The 26,752-nt window shown below is 42.7% G+C and overlaps 1 protein-coding gene across 1 annotated transcript in view; it reads right to left on the minus strand.

Moving 5' to 3' along the window:
* Positions 1 to 26,752, minus strand: part of LOC121541687 (BMP/retinoic acid-inducible neural-specific protein 1) — a 133,991-nt gene that overhangs the window by 85,218 nt on the left and 22,021 nt on the right. Inside the window, exon 2 of the mRNA XM_041850924.2 lies at positions 13,275 to 13,542. Within this exon, the coding sequence (XP_041706858.1) occupies positions 13,275 to 13,492 (218 nt within the window). The 5' untranslated portion in view covers positions 13,493 to 13,542. The remainder of the gene's footprint in view (positions 1 to 13,274; positions 13,543 to 26,752) is intronic.

Here is a 26,752-nt window from a genome sequence, read left to right on the forward strand (position 1 = left end):
TTGCGATCTCCACACTGCCATGCATATGAATGTGACGAGACTGACAGCTTATCTGATCCAGGCAAATAATTTTATCAGGATCATTATAATGGATATATCCAAAGAAAGATAGTTTGTACATGGTTTGCAGTCATTTCAGTTGCTTGATGTGATCATGTGTTAGCTTTAGTTGGCTACCTAGCTAGCAAAGGAGGAGTAACGTTAACGTTAGCCTTAACCTAGCGATCCTCCATAACTATCTTATTGACTCGACAATCAGCTGGTTGTTGGCTATTTACAAATGTTTAGTAAATCATTATTTTATTTTGCTGAAGTTCTTGTTGCCCATTAATAAATTATTTATTAAATAATTATTTATTGAAGTTCTTGTCTCTCGTCATTATTTACCCTCTTGCTAGCTAGCTACATGCCAATTATTTGACATGGAAAACATTTCTTATTTGTTTATAGCAACATGGAATTAATAGAATGAACGACTGGGTCAAAACATGAGAATGGAATTAACGACAAGCCTATTTGGTAAGCAAATTCAGAACCTCAGAACTAACAACTAGCTTTTGCCCAGACTATACCGTCTGGTGGAGGGATGAAATACAAATATTTTACTCATTAAAATACAGTTTTTTGTGAAAACATGTTGGCAACCGTTTTATAAAAGCAATAAGGCATGAGAACCCGGGAATTATTGTTATTGCTGTTTCCCGGCCCTTGGTTTCGCATTGGGCCTAAGAACAGCCCTTAGTCGGGAGTTATCACACGATAATCCCCGGGTTCTCATGCCTTATTACTGAAATACGCTGCTATGGTAATATTTCAATAGATTGAATTTGATGGCTAAGCTAATTGAGCACATTGAGGTTGTTGTGCTATGAGCCCTAAAATGGATCTAACCACGACAATCTCTTAATTAACTTTAATCTAGCGGTTTACAGGACATGATGCTGGAATCAGATCTGCGGGTGACTGACCTGGCCACTTGTTTGGATCTAATCAACAATGTAATAGAAGAACTACTGCTGATGAACACATCTGAGAGAGAGGTCTTGCATCTAAACTAATTTAGGCTTACATAATATACTGCAAATTAGAGGAGATAGAGAAAAGAATGAGGAGAACATTGTGAGTTGTATTACACTCAACTGTACTCAAGTGTTTCAAGTGACATCATTGGTCAAGAAGAGTGGAAACTGATAAAAGCTGAAAAGGCATCAGCAGCAACTGATCTTGCATTTAGATATACTCAGACAGGTATGGGAAATGTTTTTTGATGCATTGCTAATGACTGAAAAAATATGCTATGAATAGGATATGGTGCCATCTAAAACAACTGCATTAGGCCTACTTTTGCAATTTCATCATCTGCCAATAGAAACATGTAGCTTTATAGCTAATTTTTCTGTTGATTGATAAAACACTAGCTTTGGTTCTGTGCGGCATTAAATGCAAATCTAATTCCTAACAACAACACTTTCAGACTATTCATAAGAATGAGAGGTGTCAAGGTCAAGCCAAACATGCAGTAAAATGAAACAAATGTTACTGCCAATGCTCCAGCTGCCGCTTATTGTATCTCATCCATCTGCTGCTATTCTGAATTCTCTAACCAATAACTTCCACTGATGCCCTAAATAGAATAGGAATATGAATATGGCTCTGTTTACACAGCCATCCCAATTCTGATCTTTTACCAACGGTTGTTCTTTTGACCAATCAGATCAAATCTTTTGTCAATAAATATCAGAATTGGGCTGACTATGTAAATGCAGCCATTGAAATCTACATGGAATCTATCAGATCTGCAAAGCATATATTTGGACATACTGTATATTTACAAATATGCTATGTTATCTATAGTTCACATCCACAGAGAATCTATGGCATCTACCAGGCCAATATTTTTAAATACTGTATACATGTATGCTACGGTATCTATAGTATGCATTTCACATCTTTAGAACCAGAAAAATCTATGATAGCTACAGTACGCTACAGTATGTATTCAACAGCTATGCTATCACCAAAACACAATTCAAATCCATAGCATCTAATGGTACACATTTAAAATCCATGGTGCATTATATCTTCAGAACAATCTAAATCTATGATATCTGACATTACAATTAGCTCTGTATTCAAAAACTAGCTAACACATTTGGAATCCATAGCATCTAATGGTACAGATTCAAATGCCATGGTGTAGGATCTACGGCACTCATCCTTTCCTATTGTCTTCCTCCCCCGGGGTGAGGCGATGTGGGTGAGTCTCAGGGGACTCTGGTAGCCAGGCAAGCAGCATCCCACACAGTGAATTAGTCAGTACTTAACCCCGACACTTTCTCTAGCTCCGTTCCTCCGTATAATTACCATCTCTCCCCGCCAGTAATTAACTAGTCCCACAGTGGGGCTGATTATCTGAGGTATGAGGAGGGAAGTGACAAGAAAACTCCCTCCCCAGATCAGCCCTCTTGATTCCCTAACTTACAGCTGAGCCTCTCTGACTTGACTGACTGGCTGACTCAGTTTCGGGGTGTGATAGTAATTGGGGAGGCTGTTGCTGTTCCGAGGGGAAACGTTTTTTGTTTTTTTTTGCGGCACAATAAAAATGTCTCACAAACATTGCAGTGATTGCGATCATACAGTAGGAAGATGGTAAACCTTGCTCCCGAAGGATAAATATTTGGCGTCATGGATATAAAATCCGTCGTGGATGGTAAGTGACCACAGATGGTTGCAGGGTTGGTAAGTTCCTGTAAGTGCTGAAAGGAGGGCTGGAGAGGAGGGGGCATTGGAGGTAGTATCGTGTCGTAAGGGAGTCCCTGATTATTTCTCACCCTGACTCTGACCTCTCTGTCAGCTTGTCTCTGTCTGCTGCTTCCCCCATGACACATATCCACTGGTGTCCTCTGCCCCTGTCTCTCTCTCTCTCTCTCTCTCTCTCTCTCTCTCTCTCTCTCTCTCTCTCTCTCTCTCTCTCTCCCTTCACCTGCACATACAGTGCCTTCGGAAAGTATTCAGACGCCTTTACTTTTCCACATTTTATTATGTTACAGCCTTATTCTAAAATGGATACATTTTTTAAAAATCCTCAGAAATCTACACACAATACCCCATAATGACAACGCAAAAACTGGTTTTTAGACATTTTTGCTAAAAATAATAATAATTAAAAAAACTGAAATAACTTATTTACACAAGTATTCAGACACTTTGCTATGAGACTCGAAATTGAGCTCATGTGCATCCTGTTTTCAATGATCATACTTGAGATGTTTCTACAACTTAATTGGAGTCCACCTGTGGTAAATTCAATTGATTGGACATGATTTGGATAGGCACACACCTGTCTAAGGTCCCACAGTCGACAGTGCATGTCAGAGCAAAAACCAAGCCATGAGGTCGAAGGAATTGCACATAGAGCGCCGAGACAGGATTGTGTCAAAGCACATATCTGGGGAAGGGTACCAAAACATTTCTGCAGCATTGAAAAGTCCCCAAGAACACAGTGGCCTCCATCATTCTTGAATGGAAGAAGTTTGGAACCACCAAGACTCTTCCTAGAGCTGGCCGCACGGCTAAACTGAGCAATCGGGGGAGAAGGGCCTTGGTCAGGGAGGTGACCAAGAACCCGATGGTCACTCTGACAGAGCTCTAGAGTTCCTCTATGGAGATGGGAGAACCTTCCAGATGGACAACCATCTCTGCAGCACTCCACCAATCAGGCCTTTATGGTAGAGTGGCCAGATGGAAGCCACTACTCAGTAAAAGGCACATGACAGCCGCTTGGAGTTTGCCAAAAGGCACCTAAAGACTCTCAGACCATGAGAAACCAGTTTCTCTGGTTTGATGAAACCAAGATTGAACTCTTTGGCCTGAATGCCAAGCGTCACGTCTGGAGGAAACCTGGCACCATCCCTACGGTGAAGCATGGTGGTGGCAGCATCATGCTGTGGGGATATTTTTCAGCGGCATGGACTGGGAGACTAGTCAGGATCGAGACAAAGATTAACGGAGTAAAGTACAGAGAGCTCTGGACCTCAGACTGGGGCGAAGGTTCACCTTCCAACAGGACAACGACCCTAAGCACACAGCCAAGACAACGCAGGAGTGGCTTCAGGACAAGTCTCTGAATGTCCTTGAGTGGCCCAGACAGAGCCCGGAGTGAACCTGATCGAACATCTCTGGAGAGACCTGAAAATAGCTGTGCAGCGACGCTCCCCATCCATCCTGCCAGAGCTTGAGAGGATCTGCAGATAAGAATGGGAGAAACTCCCCAAATACAGGTGTGCCAAGCTTGTAGCATCATACCCAAGAAGACTCTTGGCTGTAATCTCTGCCAAAGGTGCTTTAACAAAGTACTGAGTAAAGGGTCTGAATACTTATGTAAAGTAATATTTCAGCTTTTTATTTTTAATAAATTAGCAAACATTTCTAAAAACCTATTTTTGCTTTGCCATTATGGGGTAATGTGTGTAGATTGATGAGAACAAACAACAATTTAATACATTTTTTAATAAGGCTGTAACCTAACAAAATTTGGAAAAAGTCAAGGGGTCTGAATACTTTCCGAGTGCACTGTAGACACACTCCTGACATTTTCCTTGTTCTTGCTCCCTAATGCCTTCTCTATTTCCCTCTCCCTCCCTCTTTATTTATTTCTCTCTCTGCAGAGTGTGGATTACTGTGGCTGCCCCCTGAATTAAACATTCCCCTTTCCTTGCCTCAGATCTGCCGACTAAATCTAAATGATCCACCCCTGTTCTATCTAATTACTGATGGATCATCCAGACTCATTCAACTCAGCGTGAGTGGGACAACATATTTGTCTTCTACCGGCGCTTAAACAAAGGGCCCAACAACACTCTCCAGACAGACTATTCACAATTAAACCTATGAAGGAGTTTGGCTCCTTTCAATGCTCTTTTTGTCCTTATCAGATCAATAGGCAGACTTTTATTTGGGCTAATAGCACATTGCATCAGGGTGGTGCACAACGCTGTATGCATTACCAATGAAAGGCCAATGTAAAGCATCAAAGGGGAGGGATGATGGAGATACTAAAGGTGAAGAACAAAGAATGGGAGTTGAATAAAAGGTGTAGATTGAGTAAAGACTAGAGTGATATATGTTTGATGAACAGTTTAAAGCCCAGGTTAACAAGGACATACTGTTAGCACATGGGAAGCCGAAGATCAGTGGTGAATGTATAATAATAATTTAAGGCTAATCAGGTGATCTCTGATGAGACTGTCTAATTAAACTGATGAGGAAATGTTCAATTATAGAAGTGCATAATTTCCATGCATTAGACAAATCACAGTATAACTGGCTGGCAAATAAATGAGCATGTCTTGTATCTCAAACCTACCCACCAAACAGACCAAATGGTCGATGTGCTGTGCTTGGTGTGAGTGTGAGGATATTGGTAGATGTGTGCTTCCATAAAACTAATGTAAGTGGTCCGTGATTATATCCAGTTTAAATAAGCCAATTAAAATCATTGACGTAGTTGGACATGATCCAATACTTGTTCATGAAAGCGCACTTAACAGAAGTCCAATGGCACGTTCTGATAATCAAAGCAACTAGATCACATGCATTAGACTGACTGGTCATATAGCTCACAGTGTAGAATATCTAGCTCCTTGTATTTGTTGCAGATTATGACAAGGGTTTGAATCTCACATGACTTTTTCCCCCTTTGAAATGTAGAATTACATTTATTGTGTTAGTGTTGAGAAGTGAAGCGCAGCCAACAGCTTGAAAATTAAGATTAAGAATGAATTTAATAAGGAGCTACGTCTTTCTTCAGCCTTGCAGACAAACACTGCTATGGCATAATAGTCATATTACATAGACTATATTACATGGATGTGTACACCTAAATGTAGGCCTACAAGGTTTTATATGCATTTTTATAATCATCTACTGTCACGTCTACTCCCGCTCCTCCCCTACGGCATTCGACGTCGCCGGTCTACTACCAGTCCTGGCAACCCATCTTCACGCACACCTGGCAACCACCATTACACACACCTGCGTCTCATCATCAGTCACACCTGGACTTCATTACTCCCTGATTACTTACCCTTCATATAGCACTCCTTTGTTGCTAGTCATCAGGTAGTATTGTTTGTGTTTCTAAGTCAGATGCATCTCTTGTTTTGTATCGTTCATTGTTATTAAACTCACTAACTGCTCCTGCTTCCTGACTCCCTGCATCTACGTTACATCTACTTTGTCACATATGGATTATTTGACTCGAAGACCAACAGTGGAGAGTATTTTCCTCAAATAAAAATGTTGCTGGGGGGATTCAAGCTTGCGGCCGTCATACTGTATCTTGCAGTCTCTGGGCTAACCATCTAAGTGGATCACGCCACCAATTAGTTATAGCATTAAGGGGTTAATTACAGTTTTTTACATGACCACAAGCATCTTTGACATTTTTTGGGGATGTGTGATACACTACAAGTCAAACGTTTGGTCACACCTACTCATTCAAGGGTTTTTCTTTATTTTTACTATTATTTAACTTGTAGAATAATAGTGAAGACATCAAAACTATGAAACAACATATATGGAATCATGTAGTAACCAAAAAGGTGTTAAAGAAATCAAAATATATTTTAAATTTGAGATTCTTCAAATAGCCACCCTTTGCCTTGATGACAGCTTTGCACACTCTTGGCATTCTGTCAACCAGGTTCATGAGGTAGTCACCTGGAATGCATTTCAATTAACAGGTGTGCCTTGTTAAAAGTTCATTCGTGGAATTTATTTTCTTCTTAAAGCGTTTGAGCCAATCAGTTGTGTTGTGACAAGGTAGGAGGGGTATACAGAAGATAGGCCTATTTGGTAAAAGACCAAGTCCATATTATGGCAAGAACGGCTCAAATAAGCAAAGAGAAACGACAGTCCATCATTACTTGAAGACATGAAGGTCAGTCAATACGGAACATTTGAAGAACTTTGAAAGCTTCTTCAAGTGCAGTCGCAAAAACCATCAAGCGCTATGATGAAACTGGCTCTAATGAGGACCGCCACAGGAATGGAAGAGCCAGAGTTATCTATGCTGCAGAGGATAAGTTCATTAGAGTTACCAGCCTCAGAAATTGCAGCCCAAATAAATGCTTCACAGACTTCAAGTAACAGACACATCTCAACATCAACTGTTCAGAGGGGACTGTGTGAATCAGGCCTTCATGGTCGAATTGCTGCAAAGAAACCACTACTAAAGGACACCAATAATAAGAAGAGACTTGCTTGAGCCAAGAAACATGAGCAATTGACATTAGACCGGTGGAAATGTGTCCAAATGGAAGATTTTTGGTTCCAACCACTGTGTCTTTGTCAGACGCGGTGTAGGTGAATGGATGATCTCTGCATGTGTAGTTCCCACCGTAAAGAATGGAGGAGGAGGTGTTATGGTGTGGGGGTGCTTTGCTGGTGACACTGTCTGTGATTTATTTAGAATTCAAGGCACACTTAACCATCATGGCTACAACAGCATTCTGCAGCGATACGCCATCCCATCTGGTTTGGGCTTAGTGGGACTATCATTTGTTTTTCAACAGGACAATGACCCAACACACCTCCAGGCTGTGTAAGGGCTATTTTACTAAGAAGTAGAGTGATGGAGTGCTGCATCAGATGACCTGGCCTCAACAATCCCCCAACCTCAACACAATTGAGATGGTTTGGGATGAGTCGGACCGCAGAGTGAAGGAAAAGCAGCCAACAAGTGCTCAGCATCTGTGGGAACTCCTTCAAGGCTGTTGGAAAAGCATTCCAGGTGAAGCTGGTTGAGAGAATTTCAAGAGTGTGCAAAGCTGTCATCAAGGCAAAGGGTGGCTATTTGAAGAATCTCAAATATAAAAATATATTTTGATTTGTTTAACACTTTTTTGGTTACTACATGATTCCATGTGTGTTTTGATGTCTTCACTATTATTCTACAATGTAGAAAATTGTCAAAATAAAGAAAAACCCTAGAATGAGTAGGTGTGTCCAAACTTTCGAATGGTACTGTATGTTGTCTAATCTTCCATCTTTATTGCTTTGAAAGCACATAAATGTGTGTGAAACGAACAAGCAAAAACATGGGATTTTGTCATATACGTGAAAACGTGCCTTTTGAATTTTGTCTTACGTTAGTAGATAGTAGCCTAGTCAAGGATGTATTATGTAATATTGGGACACTACACTTTACAGACCTAGTGGAACAAAAGTAAACCAAGTTGATTTATTTTAAGAAATGCCATTGGTTGGTGGATATAAATCTAAGATCTTTGACAGGCTAATGCAGAATTTCTTACAGGAAATAATCACTGTCAGCTGGTGTGGTTAGCATAGGGCTAACGTGTGCCAGGTTATCTGATGGGACAAGCTACAATGTAATGTTCTATCACGTGCAACTACGTCAACGATTGTAATTGGCTGATGCACATCTTGAGACGGTGGTCCAAGTTAAAATGTTTGTAATGTTTGCAAGTATGGCCCCGTTATGTTTATGTATAGCAGCATTATACAAACTAAGTGAACGGCACGTGTGTGACATGCTGATATTTGTACTGCACTGTTGAAGAGAGCTTGCAAGAAGCATTTCACTGTATCGTTTACACCTGCGGTGTGCTGTGCAACTTTTAGATAGACTTGTGGCCTAAATGTGAAGTGCAGCTGAACAAATAGGACATGGCCAAATGTATCTGATGGATTGAGATCTAAAAGATGCCATCAGAACCAATCATAAAATGTGTTAATCTAAATACTGTAAGAGGATACAGATATGGTTGGCTACACACAAAACTGATGATCCAGACAAAAAGTCACCTAGTCTAAACACATTAAACGATGCCATCAAATAGAGTAAAGTGGATTACGAGGAATTAGTGAAATAGAGGGGGAAACCAAAACATGAGTTAACTATGTTCATTCGCAACATACGCAGACTATTATACAGTGTGTGTGTGTGTGTGTGTGAGAGAGAGATAGAGAGAGAGAGAGAGAGAGAGAGAGAGAGAGAGAGAGAGAGAGAGAGAGAGAGAGAGAGAGAGAGAGAGAGAGAGAGAGAGAGAGAGAGAGAGAGAGAGAGAGAGAGAGAGAGAGAGAGAGAGAGAGAGATTGAGGATCTCTTTTTCTCCAGATGAAATATCCATGCAAAGATTAAGCTTGTGCTGAAAAGTGCTGAGCACCAAGTGCCAAAGTTGTTGAGTTAGGTGCTCCGGAGGCCTTCTGAGAAAATGGCATTTGTTGAGAAATAGGTCCAAGTCTGTCATTTTTAAAATACAGCCCCACATCTCTTGACCTTGACGGCAGTTTAGGTGACGCCGTCAGCGCTGTATAAGCAAGGAATCAATCTGTGCCAGAAAACAATCTGTGCAAGGTGCTTTTTTTCTGTAATCACATTGATGAATACCACAAATCACAAGTTAGCGTTTCAGCAATGGGAAAATTGCAAAACTAAATTAGACAAAATAGGGCCACTTCTGATAGAGCTGCTGGAGTGGACATCTGAGTGATGCCTCAGGGTAATTTCTCTGTAGATCGTTGTGGAGGCTAATCGATTCAAACCCTGGATAGATTTTCAGTTGGTAATGAATCTTGGTCCAATGACAGTGTGAGGCAAGCCTCCCCTTCGCACACCACAAACCCCACATCCAAGATCAATAAGCACCATCATGACATTTTCATAAACATTTTCATTTTTAATAACAACCTCCATCTCCCTCCTTTGATTACAGTAATGCTGATTCCCAGCCTTCAAAATGCATTAACGGACAGAGATTTGCATTTATATTGGATTTCTCTGCCACACAAGGACTTGAGATAGAGCCTGCGAACATTGACCACAGTAACATCATCTAAAAACACAGTCAACCCCATAATAGAGTACATGCGCCACAGAGAGAGGGAGTCAGGGCCAGGCAAAAGCAGACCATTCTACCACTCACTCAAGCACGGATTGACACCCACAGTCAATAATGATTCAATCTGCAAAACTGCAACACGCTACAACAGCGAAAGTGGCTTTCTGGCATATGATGTATTTGGTACAGGAGGAGGCGTACACGCTCATGTATATCCAACATATCATAGTATAGAGGGGAGAAAAAGAGCACTTTCGTCGCAGCAGATTCCTTAACCAATGCATTCCAATTACTCTTATGGAAGGAAGAAATGCACCTCTGGGGTTGGGGTAAATGTAGCCACATAGTGTTTCTTTGCTCCAAGTGATGGTGACCTTTCCGGCGTGCCAAATGAGCACAAGTGCGTCCTAAGTGCAGAATGAGGCACGTTGCAGAGGTTATTAAAGACGAGGGAGATTTGTTTGTTGCTGATCAGGTTGGCATTGTCCGGCGGTCCGCCTTGGGGTAATCTCTCTTGATAAGAGAGGCAGAGAGGGATGCTTTGTCTCCCTGCAATTCTGATTCAACCACTTTCCAACCAGTAAATCGGAAAGACAGCGGAAGCCCTGGGGAAATGTACAAAGCTATTCACTCCTCATTGCCAGTTAGCATCTGCTGCCGGTTCTTTATTTATTTCTCGACTTACTTACTTCAGATGGGAGCCAAAAAGTGGTGGAAAAGGAGTCATATGTGACATTGTAACTGATAGCACTGTGTCTGTAGCTAAGGTTTTTGGGAACCTGAGGGTGAGAGCATAGGAGAATGAAGACAGCTTTAGCATTTTTACCTTTTTACCAAGTGTGATTGGAATAATCTATGTTCATGGGAGCGTTTATGCCAATTTCACAGCTGGATACATTTCATAGATAATTGGATAGTTTTCACAACACATTGTACATTTTTGCAAAAGCTAATTTCATATTACCTCCACTAGTTTGGGTGAGATGTGCAAACAGGGTGAATAATAATATTAGGGTTCTGTTTTTGTATTGGCAGTAGACTGGCAGTATATGTTTATGTACTATATCATCCTGTGCATGTACATAAAAGGCTCAGCCAAGTAATTACCACAATAATTCACTGTAAATGTATTCGTCGTATTCTCCATTTGCATATTGTAGGAAAACACATTGAGTTTGATGGTGGATCTGGAGGGCATGGCTGCCCTTTGTTAAATGCAGCCCACTCTTCATCAAAATGAAGGATATGTATAACAGACTCCTCCCCAGAAAACTAAACGGAATATAGGTTTTCCACCACGTCCTTGAATCCATCCAGTTGACAGATGACTCAGATCGGTTTGTCTGACAGTGGCCCAGATGTCTAACAGATGTGATTGCAGATTTCTACTTCTCATTTTTAATGAGAAGTGCAATGGATTTCACTCCGTATTGATACAAGATTTAATTGTCTTGTCACAAGCAAGGCGATACCTTGCACTGACGGCTGAATTTGATGCCTCCTACTGTTCGATAAGAAACGAAGACGTGAGGAGGTAGTCGAGCTAGCCTGCTTCTGCAACCTTTGTGTTGCAGTGCCAGAGACTCTGTTCCCCAGGCAAATACATAATGCCTGAGCCTCCTCTTCTGATTCTTTCATTAATCGAACGAGCATCATAAGCCACACACGACAGCAGCATGGGGCCATGGATGGCTGGGGGGAAACGTGTTAGTCTGAGATTCCTGCCTCTGTGTACCATCCAGGCTGTCAAGCTACATATTATGCAAATGCTCTGTTTACATGTGACAATATAAAGACAGGAAAGCCAGTGGGGACCAGAGGCTGCTGCGGCAATCTCTGAAACGAGGAGGAGAGGAGGGAAAGAACAGAGAGACCCTATTTAACTGTATCACTTAATGAATGTTACATGTTGTTGCTGAGTCTCTCTTTCTCTCTATTGTCTTGGTCTCCGTATCTATTTCACTCTCTTTCCCCTTTCTCTGTCTAGGATTTTGGACTGCAGAGCAGGAACATCTAAGCACACTCCTCTGAAAGGGAAGGGAAGCTCCTAGGTACAGTATGTATTTGGTGTACCTTGTCAGTCAATTGTAAGGAGATTTGCAATGCAAAGACAGCAGGACTCAGAAGGATGATATTTGAAATCCAACACTGGCAGATCATGTATTTCACAACACGTAATGTAGCAGGGAGGAAAGAATACCACATGAACGCTGATGCCTGTCAAGAGAATGCCAACCATATCCCATTACAAAATGCTAGCTAGTATCCTTGACAACTATGCCATACTTCTAGAATACGAAGTAAAGTTGTGTGTGCTTGTGTGTGCGTGTATATGACATTTTTGTCAATATCATGTTGTCGATTATTTTCTCCCTTAAGACAAAAACACAACCAGACATGGAAAACAGGAATTAAAAATGACAATGAGTGCATCCTACACTGACCTCCCTGCCTCAAGCCAGGCTTAACATATAACTTGTGCCTTTTGGGTCTTCATTGTAAAACACACACAGCAGCCCTGAATAGATCGCTACCACATGTCTACACATTTGCATAGTCATCATAATAATCACAGAACTTCAAAAGTTAACTAAAATATATAGCGGCAGTATCAATGCAATGCTTAGATGTTTTATTTAATCCAGACTGCCAAGCCATGCAGCTTTTGTCTATCGTTTTAATATAGCCGCTTTTTATACACACAGCTATTCAGTAGAGTCTGAGAGCCTAATCAGAGAGAGGATGGCTCTGACTCCATCTCTGTCACATTGCAGTTGTCTATCCTCTTAACATCATTATTTAATTGGGGAATGATTAGCTGAGCCACAATGTGTTAGTTAAATAACCACAATGGCTGGTGATTGCATAACCTATTTATAACACCCCCTGCCTCTAAGCAGACACACATCCTAACACACAGCACAGCCACTCCATCTCCTTAACACACACAGCACAGCCACTCCATCCCCTTAACACACACAGCACAGCCATTCCATCCTTTAACACACACAGCACAGCCACTTCATCTCCTTAACACACACAGCACAGCCACTCCATCCCCTTAACACACACAGCACAGCCACTCCATCCCCTTAACACACACAGCACAGCCACTCCATCCCCTTAACACACACAGCACAGCCACTCCATCCTTTAACACACACAGCACAGCTACTCCATCCCTTAACACACACAACACAGCCACTTTCTTGTGTGTGGTGTGTGTCCAGTAACTCTGTAAAAAGGGTGCACTTTCACACAAAACTTTTACACAGTACTCTTTTGCACGGTCTCTTACAAAGAGACTCGGAATAGAGACTCAAAATAGAAAAAACATTTAGCCAGAGTGTCTTTAAAAACCTCTGCAACATCAGCACCACCCAAATGCATGAATGAAAGTGAACTCACCTATAAATTTTATATCTGGTTGTAAATCCTTGGCGGAATCTTTCCACAAAGGAGAGGTAACTCCGAGAGTGGTGGAAAGGTCCGCGGTCGGAGATGAGCCAATCAAACTGCTTGGTGACATGTTGATCTGCGGCGGACAGGTCCTGGCGGGAAGACTGAACTGTTATATGGTCCCATATAAACAGGAAGCAGATGACCTCAATAAACCTCCAGTTCATGCTTTTCTTTCAGCCGCTCTCTGTTCATTCTCGCTCCATTATGTGGAGACCTGTAGAAAGACAGATAGAGAGAAAGAGGGGGAAGAGAGGGAGGGGGAGAAATATATTTACATGACGAGTCTATTAAAAAAATACTGGGGTTTCAGCGGAAGTGAAACAGACTTAATATAATTAGGCTAATCGGCGTTGACGGAAAACGAACAAGACAGTGTCACCGAAAGACTGTTTTCGATGTGATATGATTTGTGGATTTATTTATGTTTTCCTTTTTTTCCCAATCTCACGCCCCTCGTATCCTCCTCCCAGAATTGTCAGGCCCCAGATTGCAGCTCTCCATACTAACGAGGAATGTTGCCCTTTCAGCAGATGAAAATGAATTACATCCCTGGATGTGTGGCCTTCTCTTTCTCCAGACTAATTGGTGCCATGATAAGTTCAGACAAGGTTAAGAGGCTTCTTTATGATAAGTTGTGACATGGAGCTGGTTTACGTGGGGAAGCATTGTCTGACGTTCCCTCAGGAAATAAATTGGTAGGCAAAATGTTGCCAATTGACAGGCGAATTCATGGATCGTTTGAGCACTTCAGTGGTGCTGTATTCAATATGGCGTGATTGGTGTGATATCCTTAAATGAGCATTCACTTGAGATACATTGGTTATCTGAAGATATATTTGTTAGGTTAACATGAGAAATTATGGCCCAAAGTGTATCGACATGGCTACGCAGCTTTGAAGGCGAACCAGCAAGGTTCTCCAAAAGCAAACCTCAGCGAAGTTAACAATGATGTATAATGATATTGATTGGCAAGTGACCTCGAGAGTCTGTTAGACAGATCTCAGGTCAGAGTGGACAAGTCTTGTTTTCAGATCACATACTATGATGACCATGCAGCACTAGTTATATCCACCCAGTCTTACACACGGAACACAAATGAAGAGACAGGGCACAAATAAGTGTACATGCATTCAAAAGGGATAGCCATCCTGTTGCATAATGTACAACCACCCAGAAGATAACAATACATGTGCGTCTAATTCCCATGTGACGATGTGTCTGTGAGATATCGCCAGGTTGGGACATTTCCCTCTATTTTTCCCCACACAAACAGACTGATTGTTTGGTACAAACATTTCTTACCAACCTCCTAATCCCATCACACATCATGCTTTATATTGTAGTGAATGGAGGGAGTGGGAAGTGAACCTGAGTCTCCGGTGTGAAAGACAAATATCCTACGCATCGCGCCAATAGGGTTAATCCACTTGGTGGGAATTGTAACGTTGCTTGGTACACTGCACCCTCTGAAAGATGCATGTCCCCGTGCTTCTACTAGCCTCAGCCATTCACACATCCGGGGCAGTGAGTTCAGATGGCCTCACAGCTGGTACCCCACTTCTGACACCGATGTAGCGAACAGAGGAAGTGGGAAGCAAACCTGGGTCTCCGGCGTGAAAGGCAATAACCCTTCGCGCCAATCGGGTTAACCCACTTTGTGGGAATTGTAACATGGCTCATATAGCAAGGATCACTACAATATTATATAAGAGCACAAATGCCAGAGTTTGGTTATCATACAATTGAATTAGAAATGTTTTGGATTGTATTTATTTTGGTTGGTATAGCTATCTTGTCTACTCACCACCGCTCTTGAACTGGCTTCGTAGGTTAACGTGCGCCAGTTGTGTTCACGGTCTTAGCCACAGGTTGCACGCCTCTCGTTAATTGTTTTCTTCCATTCCGGGGGTGTTTTGAAAGTTGATTGTGAATGCTAATGTTTATACTCATTTTGCCATTGTTTTCATTAACAAGTTAAGTGTTGGCCAATGTAACGTTAATTGTGCAATAGTATTGCCATTCAAGTCTATAATGACTATTAAGAATGTATCTGTTTAAAGGTGTGAAGGTTTAAATGAGGATGCCCGTGCTCCTCATTCCTGAAGAGATGCTTAAACAGGTAACATGCTCTACCATATACTCAGATCAATGAGTTGATGAACGTTTTGCCAGTCCTTGAGTAGAGGGTAAGTTTATTGTTTTTTCGGAATTTATATATTTTTGTCAACTATTTCAACTCTGGATCCATTCTTCTGCATCACTGCCTGCACTGTAAAATGAATAAAATCTATTTTTGCACCTGAACCCGGTTGCCGGGACCTTAACATCCCAGGAGTCAATGGTACCCTACTGTCACATTGCATGGACCGCAGGATATTACAAGATATTACACTCATCAATTACTGCATAATGACCATACTGTGAATAATTCCAGACAGAATTGAAACCATTTCTGACAGAGTATTAAAATGATATATTTAGTCATTGTACGATGTCACCATACATTATTAACCCATTTGCCAGTGGAGTCATGTCTTTAGTTACTGATAAGAAAACCATTTCCATCTGTAATTGTGTTTAAGAACTTTGGCCCCTGGCTGTAGAGCTCCAAGCTATCAAATTAGTGCTACTTTATGCAGAAATTCTTCCCCTTTCATGCTTTATTAGACAATAACAAGTCATAAAAGAGCAGACAATTTAATGGGTCTAATCTTTTACTGTAAAAGAGGGGAAGAGTAGTTTGATTACTAAAGCTATTGTACAGTAATTTACATTTACATTTTAGTCATTTAGCAGACGCTCTTATCCAGAGCGACTTACAGTTAGCGCATACATTATTTTATCGAACCCACAACCCTGGCGTTGCAAACACCATGCTCTACCAACTGAGCTACATCCCCTGCCGGCCATTCCCTCCCCTACCCTGGACGACGCTGGGCCAATTGTGTAATGGCAGGGTTTTTTACAGTATACCATCAAATCAATGATTATATCTGCCAGTGCATTCATCTGAGAGGATTCAGTAGGATTTGTGGATCAGTTCAGTCTCTGACACATCCAAATCTCAGTTTAGTCTATCTACATCCATTTAACCTAGGCTATATATCGTAACCCATGACTACCAGAGTACCCACGGTCATACAGTTTACAGTATGATATGTTACCCATTGTGATGTTGCATACAATTACATGCTGTTCATGAAAATAAAAGATTAACAGCAATGACTACAGCCAATGCAGGTTTTCTGCTATGGTTGCAAAACTGAGACTGTAAACAAACAGGTGGCATTGACTTAGGTTGCTTTGCCACTAACCAGAAATGCTGTGGCAATGACAAATCCATGGCAGGGTAATTGAATGAAGCCTGCTTTAATTTAATTAGTTTAGACTAATTTCAAGTTGGCTGTCAGAACATAACAATGCATCATCTAATTGAGAGGGGAGATGGAGAGGAGGGGATTCATAAATGACATTGCTCCGTGTGCGGGAAACAGAATGCATCATGTCCACCTTTGTGTGTTTGAGTGTGTGTGCGATGTGTCGTGTGTGTGTGTGTGTGTGTGTGTGTGTGTGTGTGTGTGTGTGTGTGTGCAACGTGTCGTATGTGTGTGTGTGTGTGTGTGTGTGTGTGTGTGTGTCTGTGCATGTGTGTGTGTGTGTGTGTGTGTCAGTGGAGGCTCCTTAGAGGAGGAAGGGGAGGATCATCCTCCTCAGTGAATTTTAGAAAAATAAAAATAGTGAAACATTAAAAAAGTTATATTTTTTAGATAAAACTATACTACAATATATTCACGTCACCAAATAACCGATTAACACACACTGTTTTGCAATGAAGGTCTACAGTAGCCTCAACAGCACCCTCTAGAGTAGCACCATAGTGTAGCCAGAGGACAGCTATTTTCCATCCTCTGGGTACATTGACTTCAATACAAAACCTTGGAGGCTCATGTTTCCAACCCCCTTCTATAGACTTCGGAGTACGTCCTCCAACCTATCAGAGCGCTTACAGTATGAACTGACATGTTCTCCATCCAATCAAAGGATCAGAGAATTAATATAGTACTGAAAGTTTAAGCTACAGCTAGCTAGCACTGCAGTGCATAAAGTGTGGTGAGTAGTTGACTCAAAGAGAGAGAAAAACAATAGTTGAACAGTTTTTAACAAATGTATTTATTTAAACAATTAAGGAGAAGCAGCAGAGAGAGCGTCAGCTATATTTCGTTGTCTTTTTTTCTCTCCTTAGTTTACCTTTCACTTACTTAGCTAGCTAATGCAGCTAATTTAGCCTACTCAACAAGCTGACTCTAACAGAGAGGAATGCTGTTTATGTTAGCTAGCTGGATAAGGCTATCCAACACTGCAACTCTTCTAAGTCAATTTAAGTAAGTGTTTGGTTTTATTAACGTATTGCCACCGGGGCCCGTCAGTGTAACTATTAAACAGCTTGCTTTACACTGTACTGTGTAAAGCTGGATTGGATTGGATTGTGGGTTTACTAACAAGTTAGTTCTAGTTGACTATAACGTTAATATGGTGACAATGATGTAGGCTGTGTAGCGGTTAGTGGTTATGGAATGAAGGTTTGGTTTGGAGAGGTTTTAGCACCTGGTCACAGACAGCTGTTGTGTTGTGCAATGAAGTACACAAGTACACAAGAGAAGGGAAAAGGTGAGAGGAGGAGAGCACGTAGATGCAATAAGGAATTATACAAAGAGCAAAGTGATAATGCTGTATGTAGCTGCTATAAAAGTGAACTGTGTGTGCGGGTGATCAGGGGTGTATTCATTCCACCGATTCTGTTGCAAAACATTTCTTAAACTTATGTAGACATGTTTTGAAAGAAGCCTGTCATCATCACTGACCTTTATTGGCATATGGGTCCCATACACTGCACCAACGACATTGGGGAAGTTAGCCACCTCAATAAACTTTTGTTTTGTGCTTTTTGTTCAGCTGCAGTTGATGGGAACTTGATAAATCTTCGCACATGACGACACAGTGCATCACACACTGCACTAACCACCCGACTCAAAGAGGACTGACTAACTCCCACAGTGCCTGATTCTAGGAATCTCAGGGCTATCATGATTTGTAGGATGATTGGAAGATGGCATGTTCTCATGGTTTTTCTTTTAAAGTTTTAATTTAGAAGGTCAGCCAAGTACATGATAGAGTGTCGTGGTAGTCGATATTGCCTTAGTAGAACATGTCGGGGACATGTAGAGGATCCATCCGATCTCTGAGGGGCCTCTGTGGGTTCTCCCTCTCTCTCTTCCTCTATCTAGCAGCTACCCAAAGAACTTCCATCCTTCAAAGTATCATAGTAAGCTTTGAATCACTAAATGTGACTCATTTCAGGAAACTAGGCTTTACAGTGTCGCATTTTTATTTGGGGGCAGAAATGCCTTCTGGAACATCTGAACTTTTATGTGCCTTAATAACAAACTTGTATGCCATCTGTAAATTATAATTTTAAAAAAATAATTACGAGCCTAGTTGGTTAAGCCACAAAAAAAGACAGGAACCTTCCCAATAGTCATGATTGGCTGAGATAATGGATGGGCTGTACATGCTGAGAGATGAGTTTGGATTGGTAGCACGCCTCTGTCAATAACATGAGCTGCTCAGTATGTGTAGGTAATCCTTTCTAATGCAGTTTTTTTGAAAGATATCACGAAGAACTGCAAAAGTGTTGCTAATGCTCTCCTCTTTCTAGAGTACCACGTTTTTAAATCAGTGGAATGTCCAGTGGAAGCGGAGTATGATAGCTAAGGAGATGGAGAAAATTCTGCAGTTTGATTGCAAATATAGAGAGGGAGTCGAAAAGAGAACACACAGAAGGCTGTGGTATAAAACACTTGTCTCTGGATTACATCTTCCGTGACAGAGAGGGAGAAGCATTCATCCATACGGGTAAGAGCTGGGATTATGGTTAATTGTTTACCTAGCTAGTTAGCTACATGTCTAAACAAAAGACTACACTACGCAAGTAACCGTTTCACTGTACTGTTTACACCTTCTGTATCCTGTGCATGTGACAAATAAACTTATATTTTACTATGTGTAGAACAACATGACCTGCATCAAAGTCAAATTAGGATATAACGTTAGGCCAATGAGACAGTGTCCAAGTTCTAAAATTCTCCGGTAGAATGCCCTGCTTTTATTTCGTTACACTCACAACTGTAAGCTATTTTCTGTAATTAGCTCACCATTACCTTGGACATAATGATCTTGTTAGTTTATTTTCCTGTAATAATGAATACAATGTAGCTTAGTTAAGATGTTGTCAGCTATATGATATTATAATTAATTGAACTGGCTAGGCAGCTAACATAACGTTAGCTAGCTAGCTAGCTAACAAGCAAGAAACAAACAAAAACATTGTTTAGAAAGTTGCGTTTAGTTGCTTGGTTTGCTAGATTGACATATGTGACTAGTTTCAGGAAACTAGGTGTATGTCGTTGGTCACTACTTCACAGTTATTTGAACGTAACCTTTTTTTTAAAAATCTAAATGTGTTTTTTGGCAGAAATGCCTTCAAGAACATGTGAACTTTCATGTGCCTTAATAACAAACGTGTATGCCATCTGTAAATATGAATACAATTGTTAAATTACGAGCCTAGTTGGTTAAGCCACAGAAAAAGACAGCAACATTCCCACTACCATTATTGGCTGAGATAATGAGTGGGCTGGACATGCCGAGAGAGGAGTTTGGATAGATCTGCCATATAGCACGCTTCTGTCTATTTGAGCTGGTCAGTATGTGTAGGTAATCCTTTCTAACACTGCTTTTTATATATATATTGCGTCGTAGAATTGCATAAGTGTTGCTCTCCACTTTCTGGAGGATCGAGTTTTGAAATCAGTGGAATTAGAGTATGATAGCTAAAGAGATGGAGAAAACACCTGTCTCCGGATTACATCTTCAAACTAAGGGCAACCATGGCATCCATGACAGGGAGACGCATCCATCCATGCATTATGTATACGGGTAAAATAGTCTAGCTAGCTACATTTTCAGATATTTCACGCTTTCATTTTGACAGAAAGTGGATTCATTTCAAGTTAAAGTGTACTGTTAGCTAGCTAGCTAATGTTAGCTGGCTGGCTCGCTAGATAACGTTACGTGTATGATCTTATTATTCGTATCTCAGAGCCATTTGCTTGCTAACACTGAACCTGGTTGGTTAGCTACCTGCAGATTCATGCAGGGTAGTAAAGTCATGAGTTGGGATTATGGTTAATTGTTTAGCTAGCTAGCTAAAGTTAGCTGGCTGGCTCACTAGCTAACGTTACATGTATGATCTCATTATTCGTATCTCAGAGCCATTTACTTGGCTAGTTATAGCCTAATGTTAGCTAGCTAACATTGAACCTGGTTGGTTAGCTACCTGCAGATTTATGCAGGGTAGTAACGTCATGAGTTGGGATTATGGTTCACTGTATACCTAGCTAGTTAGCTACATGTCTTAACAAAAGACTCCACTATGCAAGTAACCATTTCGGGTGCATTTGTAAATTCAGTCTGAATTTACCCATTGAATATGTCCGGTGTCAGTAAACATCAGCAAAAAGCGCAATTAAATTGTTGCCAGCAGCACAGTTACAGTCACCAACACTCTGGATAACATGAAAACAGCCTAACCAGCTCTGCTAGGGTGAGTAAAATGGTAAAATGGTCAAAAAGCCTTTAGTCTTGAAATCTTTGGTTGTTTAGTACACTACCTTACTCACTCTGTTTAGCACATGTGACTCCTTAAAGAGATGGGTGGGGCTAAGGCTTAAGAGGGTGTGAACTATGCTGAAGGGGTGTAGACAAAGAAGAGCTCTCCAGTAGGTGTACCAAAACATTCAAGGGCCATTTTGTCAAAAGTGGGGTTACAAGTTTATGGCAGGTAGCTTAGTGGGTAAGAGCATTGTGCCAGTAACTGAAAGGTCGCTGGTTCAAATCCTTGAGCCGACTAGGTGAAAAATCTGTCGATGTGCCCTTAAGCAAGGCACTTAACCCTAATTGCTCATGTAAGTCACTCTGGATAAGAGTGTCTGCTAAATGACTGAAATGTAAATGTAATATTCAGGCCATTAGGTAAAATCTCTCCCCATTGCTTTCTATGGGCAAAGATGGCTGCCAGTCATGTCATTGTGTATCTTCACCTAAAATGGCCGACCAGTGACGTCATCATGCCCGGTCACTTCCTGTTATGGTCATACCCACATCCAACATGGCCGCTTGTTAGCATCCTAGCATTTGTAGCCTCTAAAATTATGTTAACTTGCCCTTACTGTACATACTACTGTGTGCTATTACCTATAGCCTTAGGCCTACTAGCCCTTGGCCTTCTACCTCCGCCTGTACATATTGTTTACTATACTAGTCAATAATTGCATTCTGTTTTATACTGCCTATGCTATTCTACCCCTTCCTACTGTATGCTACCATTTGTGCTATGTAGCCTGTTCGCCTACATTACCGATCTGTAGCATGTTAGCCTACTAGCCCCTGTGTATTACTGTATATTTATTACCAGACAATAATATTTCCATGCTAGCACTGCTGACGCTACTATAGCCATTACTATTGTGTGCTAGCCCATTGCTATGCCATTGCTGCGTTGTATATATTGCATCACTGCTATTACTACTGTATAGCCAACACTGCAGTCACTGTTGTAATATCTATTCCCTGTTCCTTCTGTCCTACAGAAAACCACTTTCACTTCAACATAGTCCACTTCTTGTTTGCTGTGTGTGCCTGTCTTGCGTGTGACAATAAACGTGTGTTCTGTACACCTGTCTCCTACTGGTCATTTACATCCTCTTACCGGGACGCTGGGACGTTTATAATCTAAACCAGCACCTCTTTCAGAGACCACCACATGGTGGCACTCTTTTTCATGGTCCGGATATGTGCAATTGTCCTGGAGTATGATCAATAGTGATGGGATGTAGTACACGCCGCACGCCATGCCCCAGTGAGAAGAGAAGGACTGGGAAGTCCAGCAGATTGAGGCCATGGAGAAGCCCCCCATGAGGATGCTGTCCTCCTACTGCAACATTGTCACCATTAGGGAACAGAGCCTGGAGCAACAGACATTGACAGGAGAAATACACGGCACTACGCAGGCACAGAAGATCTGCAGTGGCGGTCCCGAGTCCCCCTCCTATCCAGCACTTACCAGCTCCACAACCTCTGTTTGGTTACTGGCAGTACACCAATACCTGGCCTGCACCTCACGTCCCTGAGTAATACAGGATCGACCAGCCGTATCCTGTGTACCAGGCAGTGCAGCAGCCTCAAATGGCTTGGGTGCCACAGCCACCGATACAGCTGCAAAGCACTCGTGTGGAGTGGCTACCAGCCAGATAGCCAGTTCAGCCACCAACCGAACTCCAGCATGTCCAGTTGTAACCAGTGCCCTATGAGGTTCTTCAGCCAGTGCCCTCGCCAGCTCCTCGGTCCATCAGGCGGCCACCAGGACTCCAGTATATCCCGACTGCAACGCAGAAACCTAAGCTCCAGCCAACCATGCAGTCCCCAGTGTGCCAGTCCGCCCAGCAGCCACCAGAGTTGGAGCCAGGTCTGCCACCCAAACCAATGCCACAACAGGCATCTATTCACACGCCCAGGCCGGCACCGGAACCAACCCGGCTTCCAAAACTCCCATCGCCATTCCTTCAGTCAGCCAACCCAACAACAGAGGTGCAGCCAGACCAGCGACTGTGAGTGCCCGAGCCTGCCCCGCGACGGCTACCGAGGCCCAAGCCCTCCACCGCTATCTTCGGAGACCTATCCGGCTTTGTCCTGGACAAGCACCAGTCCTGGGCCCATCGCCTTTACCGGCCCCCGGCGGCACAAAACAGCCAGACCCACAACCTGCACTGGGTCTGATGCTCAACCCTGATTTCCAGACACCGCCAGATCCAGTGCTAGCCCTGGATTCACTGTCCAGACCAGATCTGGGGCCCCCTCTGGTTCCGGACCTGGATGTACACCTAGCCTCCGTGGGAGAGCCTCCGCCTGTGGGAGAGCCTATCGCCCTGTTCCGCCCAAGGATGCCTGGCCAGATTAAGGTGGGATGGCCTCCTCCACAAGCCTGGACACCTCCAGCAGCACGGGCATGGACCTCCCTGACACCTGCTGGACAGACTTACCTCACAGACACAGTGAGCACCTCATCCCCCACTGCCCACTCCACACATGCCACTGAAGGGGTGGCGACATGGGGCGACGGAACTTCTGCCTTCTTGGTGCCTTAAAAACATCACTGGACTTCACTAGGCGCCTACATAGGGCATACAGCTGTCACAAGAGGGTTTCCTTAGATTAAAATGTACTACATACATTTTGGGGCGGCTGTAGAAAACACTTACAGTCCCTCTCCTGACCACTAACTCACAGCTTTCCCTAACTCTTGAAACAAATAGCCTACCTGCCCCCAACTCTGCCTGACTCCCTCACCCTGCAGAGAGCAGAGGCGGGGGATGGGTCCCCATTGTTTACAGGCTACTCTGTTTGCACCTCTGGAGCTCTCCAGTTACATGCCACACCCAGTGACCTCTGATTGGGACATTTGATCACCCATCACCACCTTTGACCCTTCCCAACTGCATCTCCTCAGGGCATCCGCCCAACAGGCAGGTGGGACTGGGACAAGTATAAGAACACGGTCCAGCCCAGTCAGGGCTTAGTCTTCAGCAAGCAGTGGCAGAGTGAAGAGCTCTCATAAACCTCTGCCCTGCACACCAACAGTTGGGCTACAACATGGACCCTTTCTCCTGAAGCCCTGGACTTTCCCAACACATGCTAGTGGGATAGGGCACCTTGTCTGTAACTATCTGATAGCCATTCCTGCCATAGGCCTTAAGATGGCCGCTGACCAGTGTTGTTGTTTTTGTTGTTATGCAACCTAAAGATGGCGCCCTCATGGTCTTATTCAACATGGCTTCTGTTTACATATTAGCATTGTTAGCCTTATAGCATGCTAACCCGCTACCGCTAATGGTGTTGTTTATGTTATTGCAATGTTAGCTAATGGCCTTCGGCCTGCTAGCCTAGCGTGCTAACTTATTACTCATGCTCGTTGGCCCTGTATATTTTGTGTGCTATGTTTATCCTATTAGCCTAGCACTAACACCTTATAGCTGCTATTGTATATATTGCTATACGGTGTGCTACATTAGCTAATAGCCAATACTATTAGCCTAGACGACTAACGCTAGTTTCCCTGTACACACTTTGTTCTGGGTTAAGCCCAATAGGATGCTATACTAATACCTGCTACCTGCTGTATTATATGCCATGTGCACTGCTATATCGTTATATAGCTATGCTATTAATGCAAGCCTATGCTACATAGCTACTAGCCATCACTGTTATTACTGTTGTGTAATACATTCCACTTTCTGTTCCATTACAGAAACCACTACAGCTAGTTCTCTCCTCTATTCCTGTTTGCTGTGTGTGTGTGTGTGTGTGTGTGTGTCTGTTTGGTGTGTGGCAATAAAGTGTGGATTGTATCCCTGTATCCTGCTGGTCATTATCAGTCTACTGGCCTTTGACACCGTGAACCATCAGATCCTCCTCTCCACCCTCTCAGGGCTGGGCGTCTCAGGCTCCCTGCAAACATCAAAGCAGTGGCTTTCTCCTGCAGGTTCATGCTCTACAACATTCGTAGTGTATGACCCTACCTCACACAGGAAGCGGTGCAGGTCCTAATCCAGGCACTTGTCATTTCCCGTCTGGACTACTGCAACTCGCTGTTGACTGGGCTCCCCGATTTTGCCATCAAAGCCCTGTAATTTATCCATAATGCTGCAGCCCGCCTGGTGTTAAACCTTCCCAAGATCTCCCAAGTCACCACGCTCCTCCGCACACTCCACTGGCTTCCAGTCGAAGCTCTCATCCACTACAATCCCATGGTACTTGCCTACGGAGCAGCAAGAGGAACTGCCCCTCCCTACCTTCAGGCTATGCTCAAACCCTACACTCCAGCTCAGCCCAGTCCAAGCTCTTCTTTGTCCTGGCACCCCAATGGTGGAACCAGCTTCCCCTGAAGAAAGGACAGCAGAGTCTCTGCCCATCTTCCGAGAACATCTGAAACCCTACCTCTTCTAAGATTATCTTAAATAATCCCACAGCACACCCACTCCCTTCTCACCCACAAACTTTTTTGTTACTTTTCTTTTTCTCACTAGCTCTAGCTTTGCTCATAGCTACTTTATTGAGGAAGAATGTACTTACTATGACTGTGATATGTGGTTGTCCCACTAAGCTATCTTAAAATGAATGCACTAACTTTATGTCGCTCTGGATAGGCAAAATGTACGTCCTCTAACCGGGGCACTGGGACAGTTGCACCTATAATCGTAGACCATCACAGGTGACGCTCTTTTTCAGTAATAGAAATAAGGCCATGATCATAAAAAATACAATTGGCCTCCCTAATCTTAAACGGCACCAATCGCCACTGGTGTGTGTGTGTTGGGTATTCACATGTGTGAGGCTGGCCCAGTATGTGAGAGCCTGCTTGCATGCATGTGGCACCGTAACACTAACAAATGGCCACTTACCAAATTAATGTTTTTTTTATTAAAAAGGTTAATGGAAAATAAACCAAAGGTTGCTCTAAAGTGTTCTCTCCAATATGGATGAGAATGTGTTTGGGAAACTGGGTTATGTGGCTTTGTATCGGATATTGGGTTTTGTAATTATGCCATTATCATTGGTATCTATCATTTCTAATTCTGATAGAACAAAAATATATACATTATACTGGTATTACAGAAAGTAATGTACTGCATATGACCCCCGAAAAAAGGGCAACTACGTACACATTATTCAAATTCTGTCCACCATGCCGTTGTCAGCTGCAAATACTATTTCTCTCTTTGACTCTCTCAGACAGACAGACAGAAGTGAGACAGCAGGACAGATAAAGGCAACAGGATTTGAACAGGCCCTGTATGTGTCAGCCAGATCACCCCTGTTTGTTTCTGCCTACTGAGATCAAAGGCTGCACAGACGCCCTGGCAGAGCAGCCAGAGACCCTGGCACAGCCATCACCACACAGACCCCCTGCAGCTACACACACAGGGATCCACACATACGGACACACACACACAGACTTGTGCACACTCTCTCGCTCTTTCTCTCTCTCTCTCTCTCAAAACTCCATCCAGTCACACTCACAGCACGTACTGTATGTGACAGATAGTGACCATGTGACTCCCTCAAGATGCTGACCTTAACCACCCCTAACAGACATGATGCTGAACCTAGCCACCCCCAGCGACATACTCATCAGTCCAGTCACCCCATCCCATCCCTCACCCCTCCTTCACAGATTACATTATTAATTTTCCTAACAGAGCTCCTTACCCAGACAGACTTATTCAGACAGACTTATCTATTCCAGACAG

Source organism: Coregonus clupeaformis, chromosome 27, assembly GCF_020615455.1.
Source record: "Coregonus clupeaformis isolate EN_2021a chromosome 27, ASM2061545v1, whole genome shotgun sequence".
Classification (NCBI taxonomy): Eukaryota; Metazoa; Chordata; class Actinopteri; order Salmoniformes; family Salmonidae; genus Coregonus; species Coregonus clupeaformis.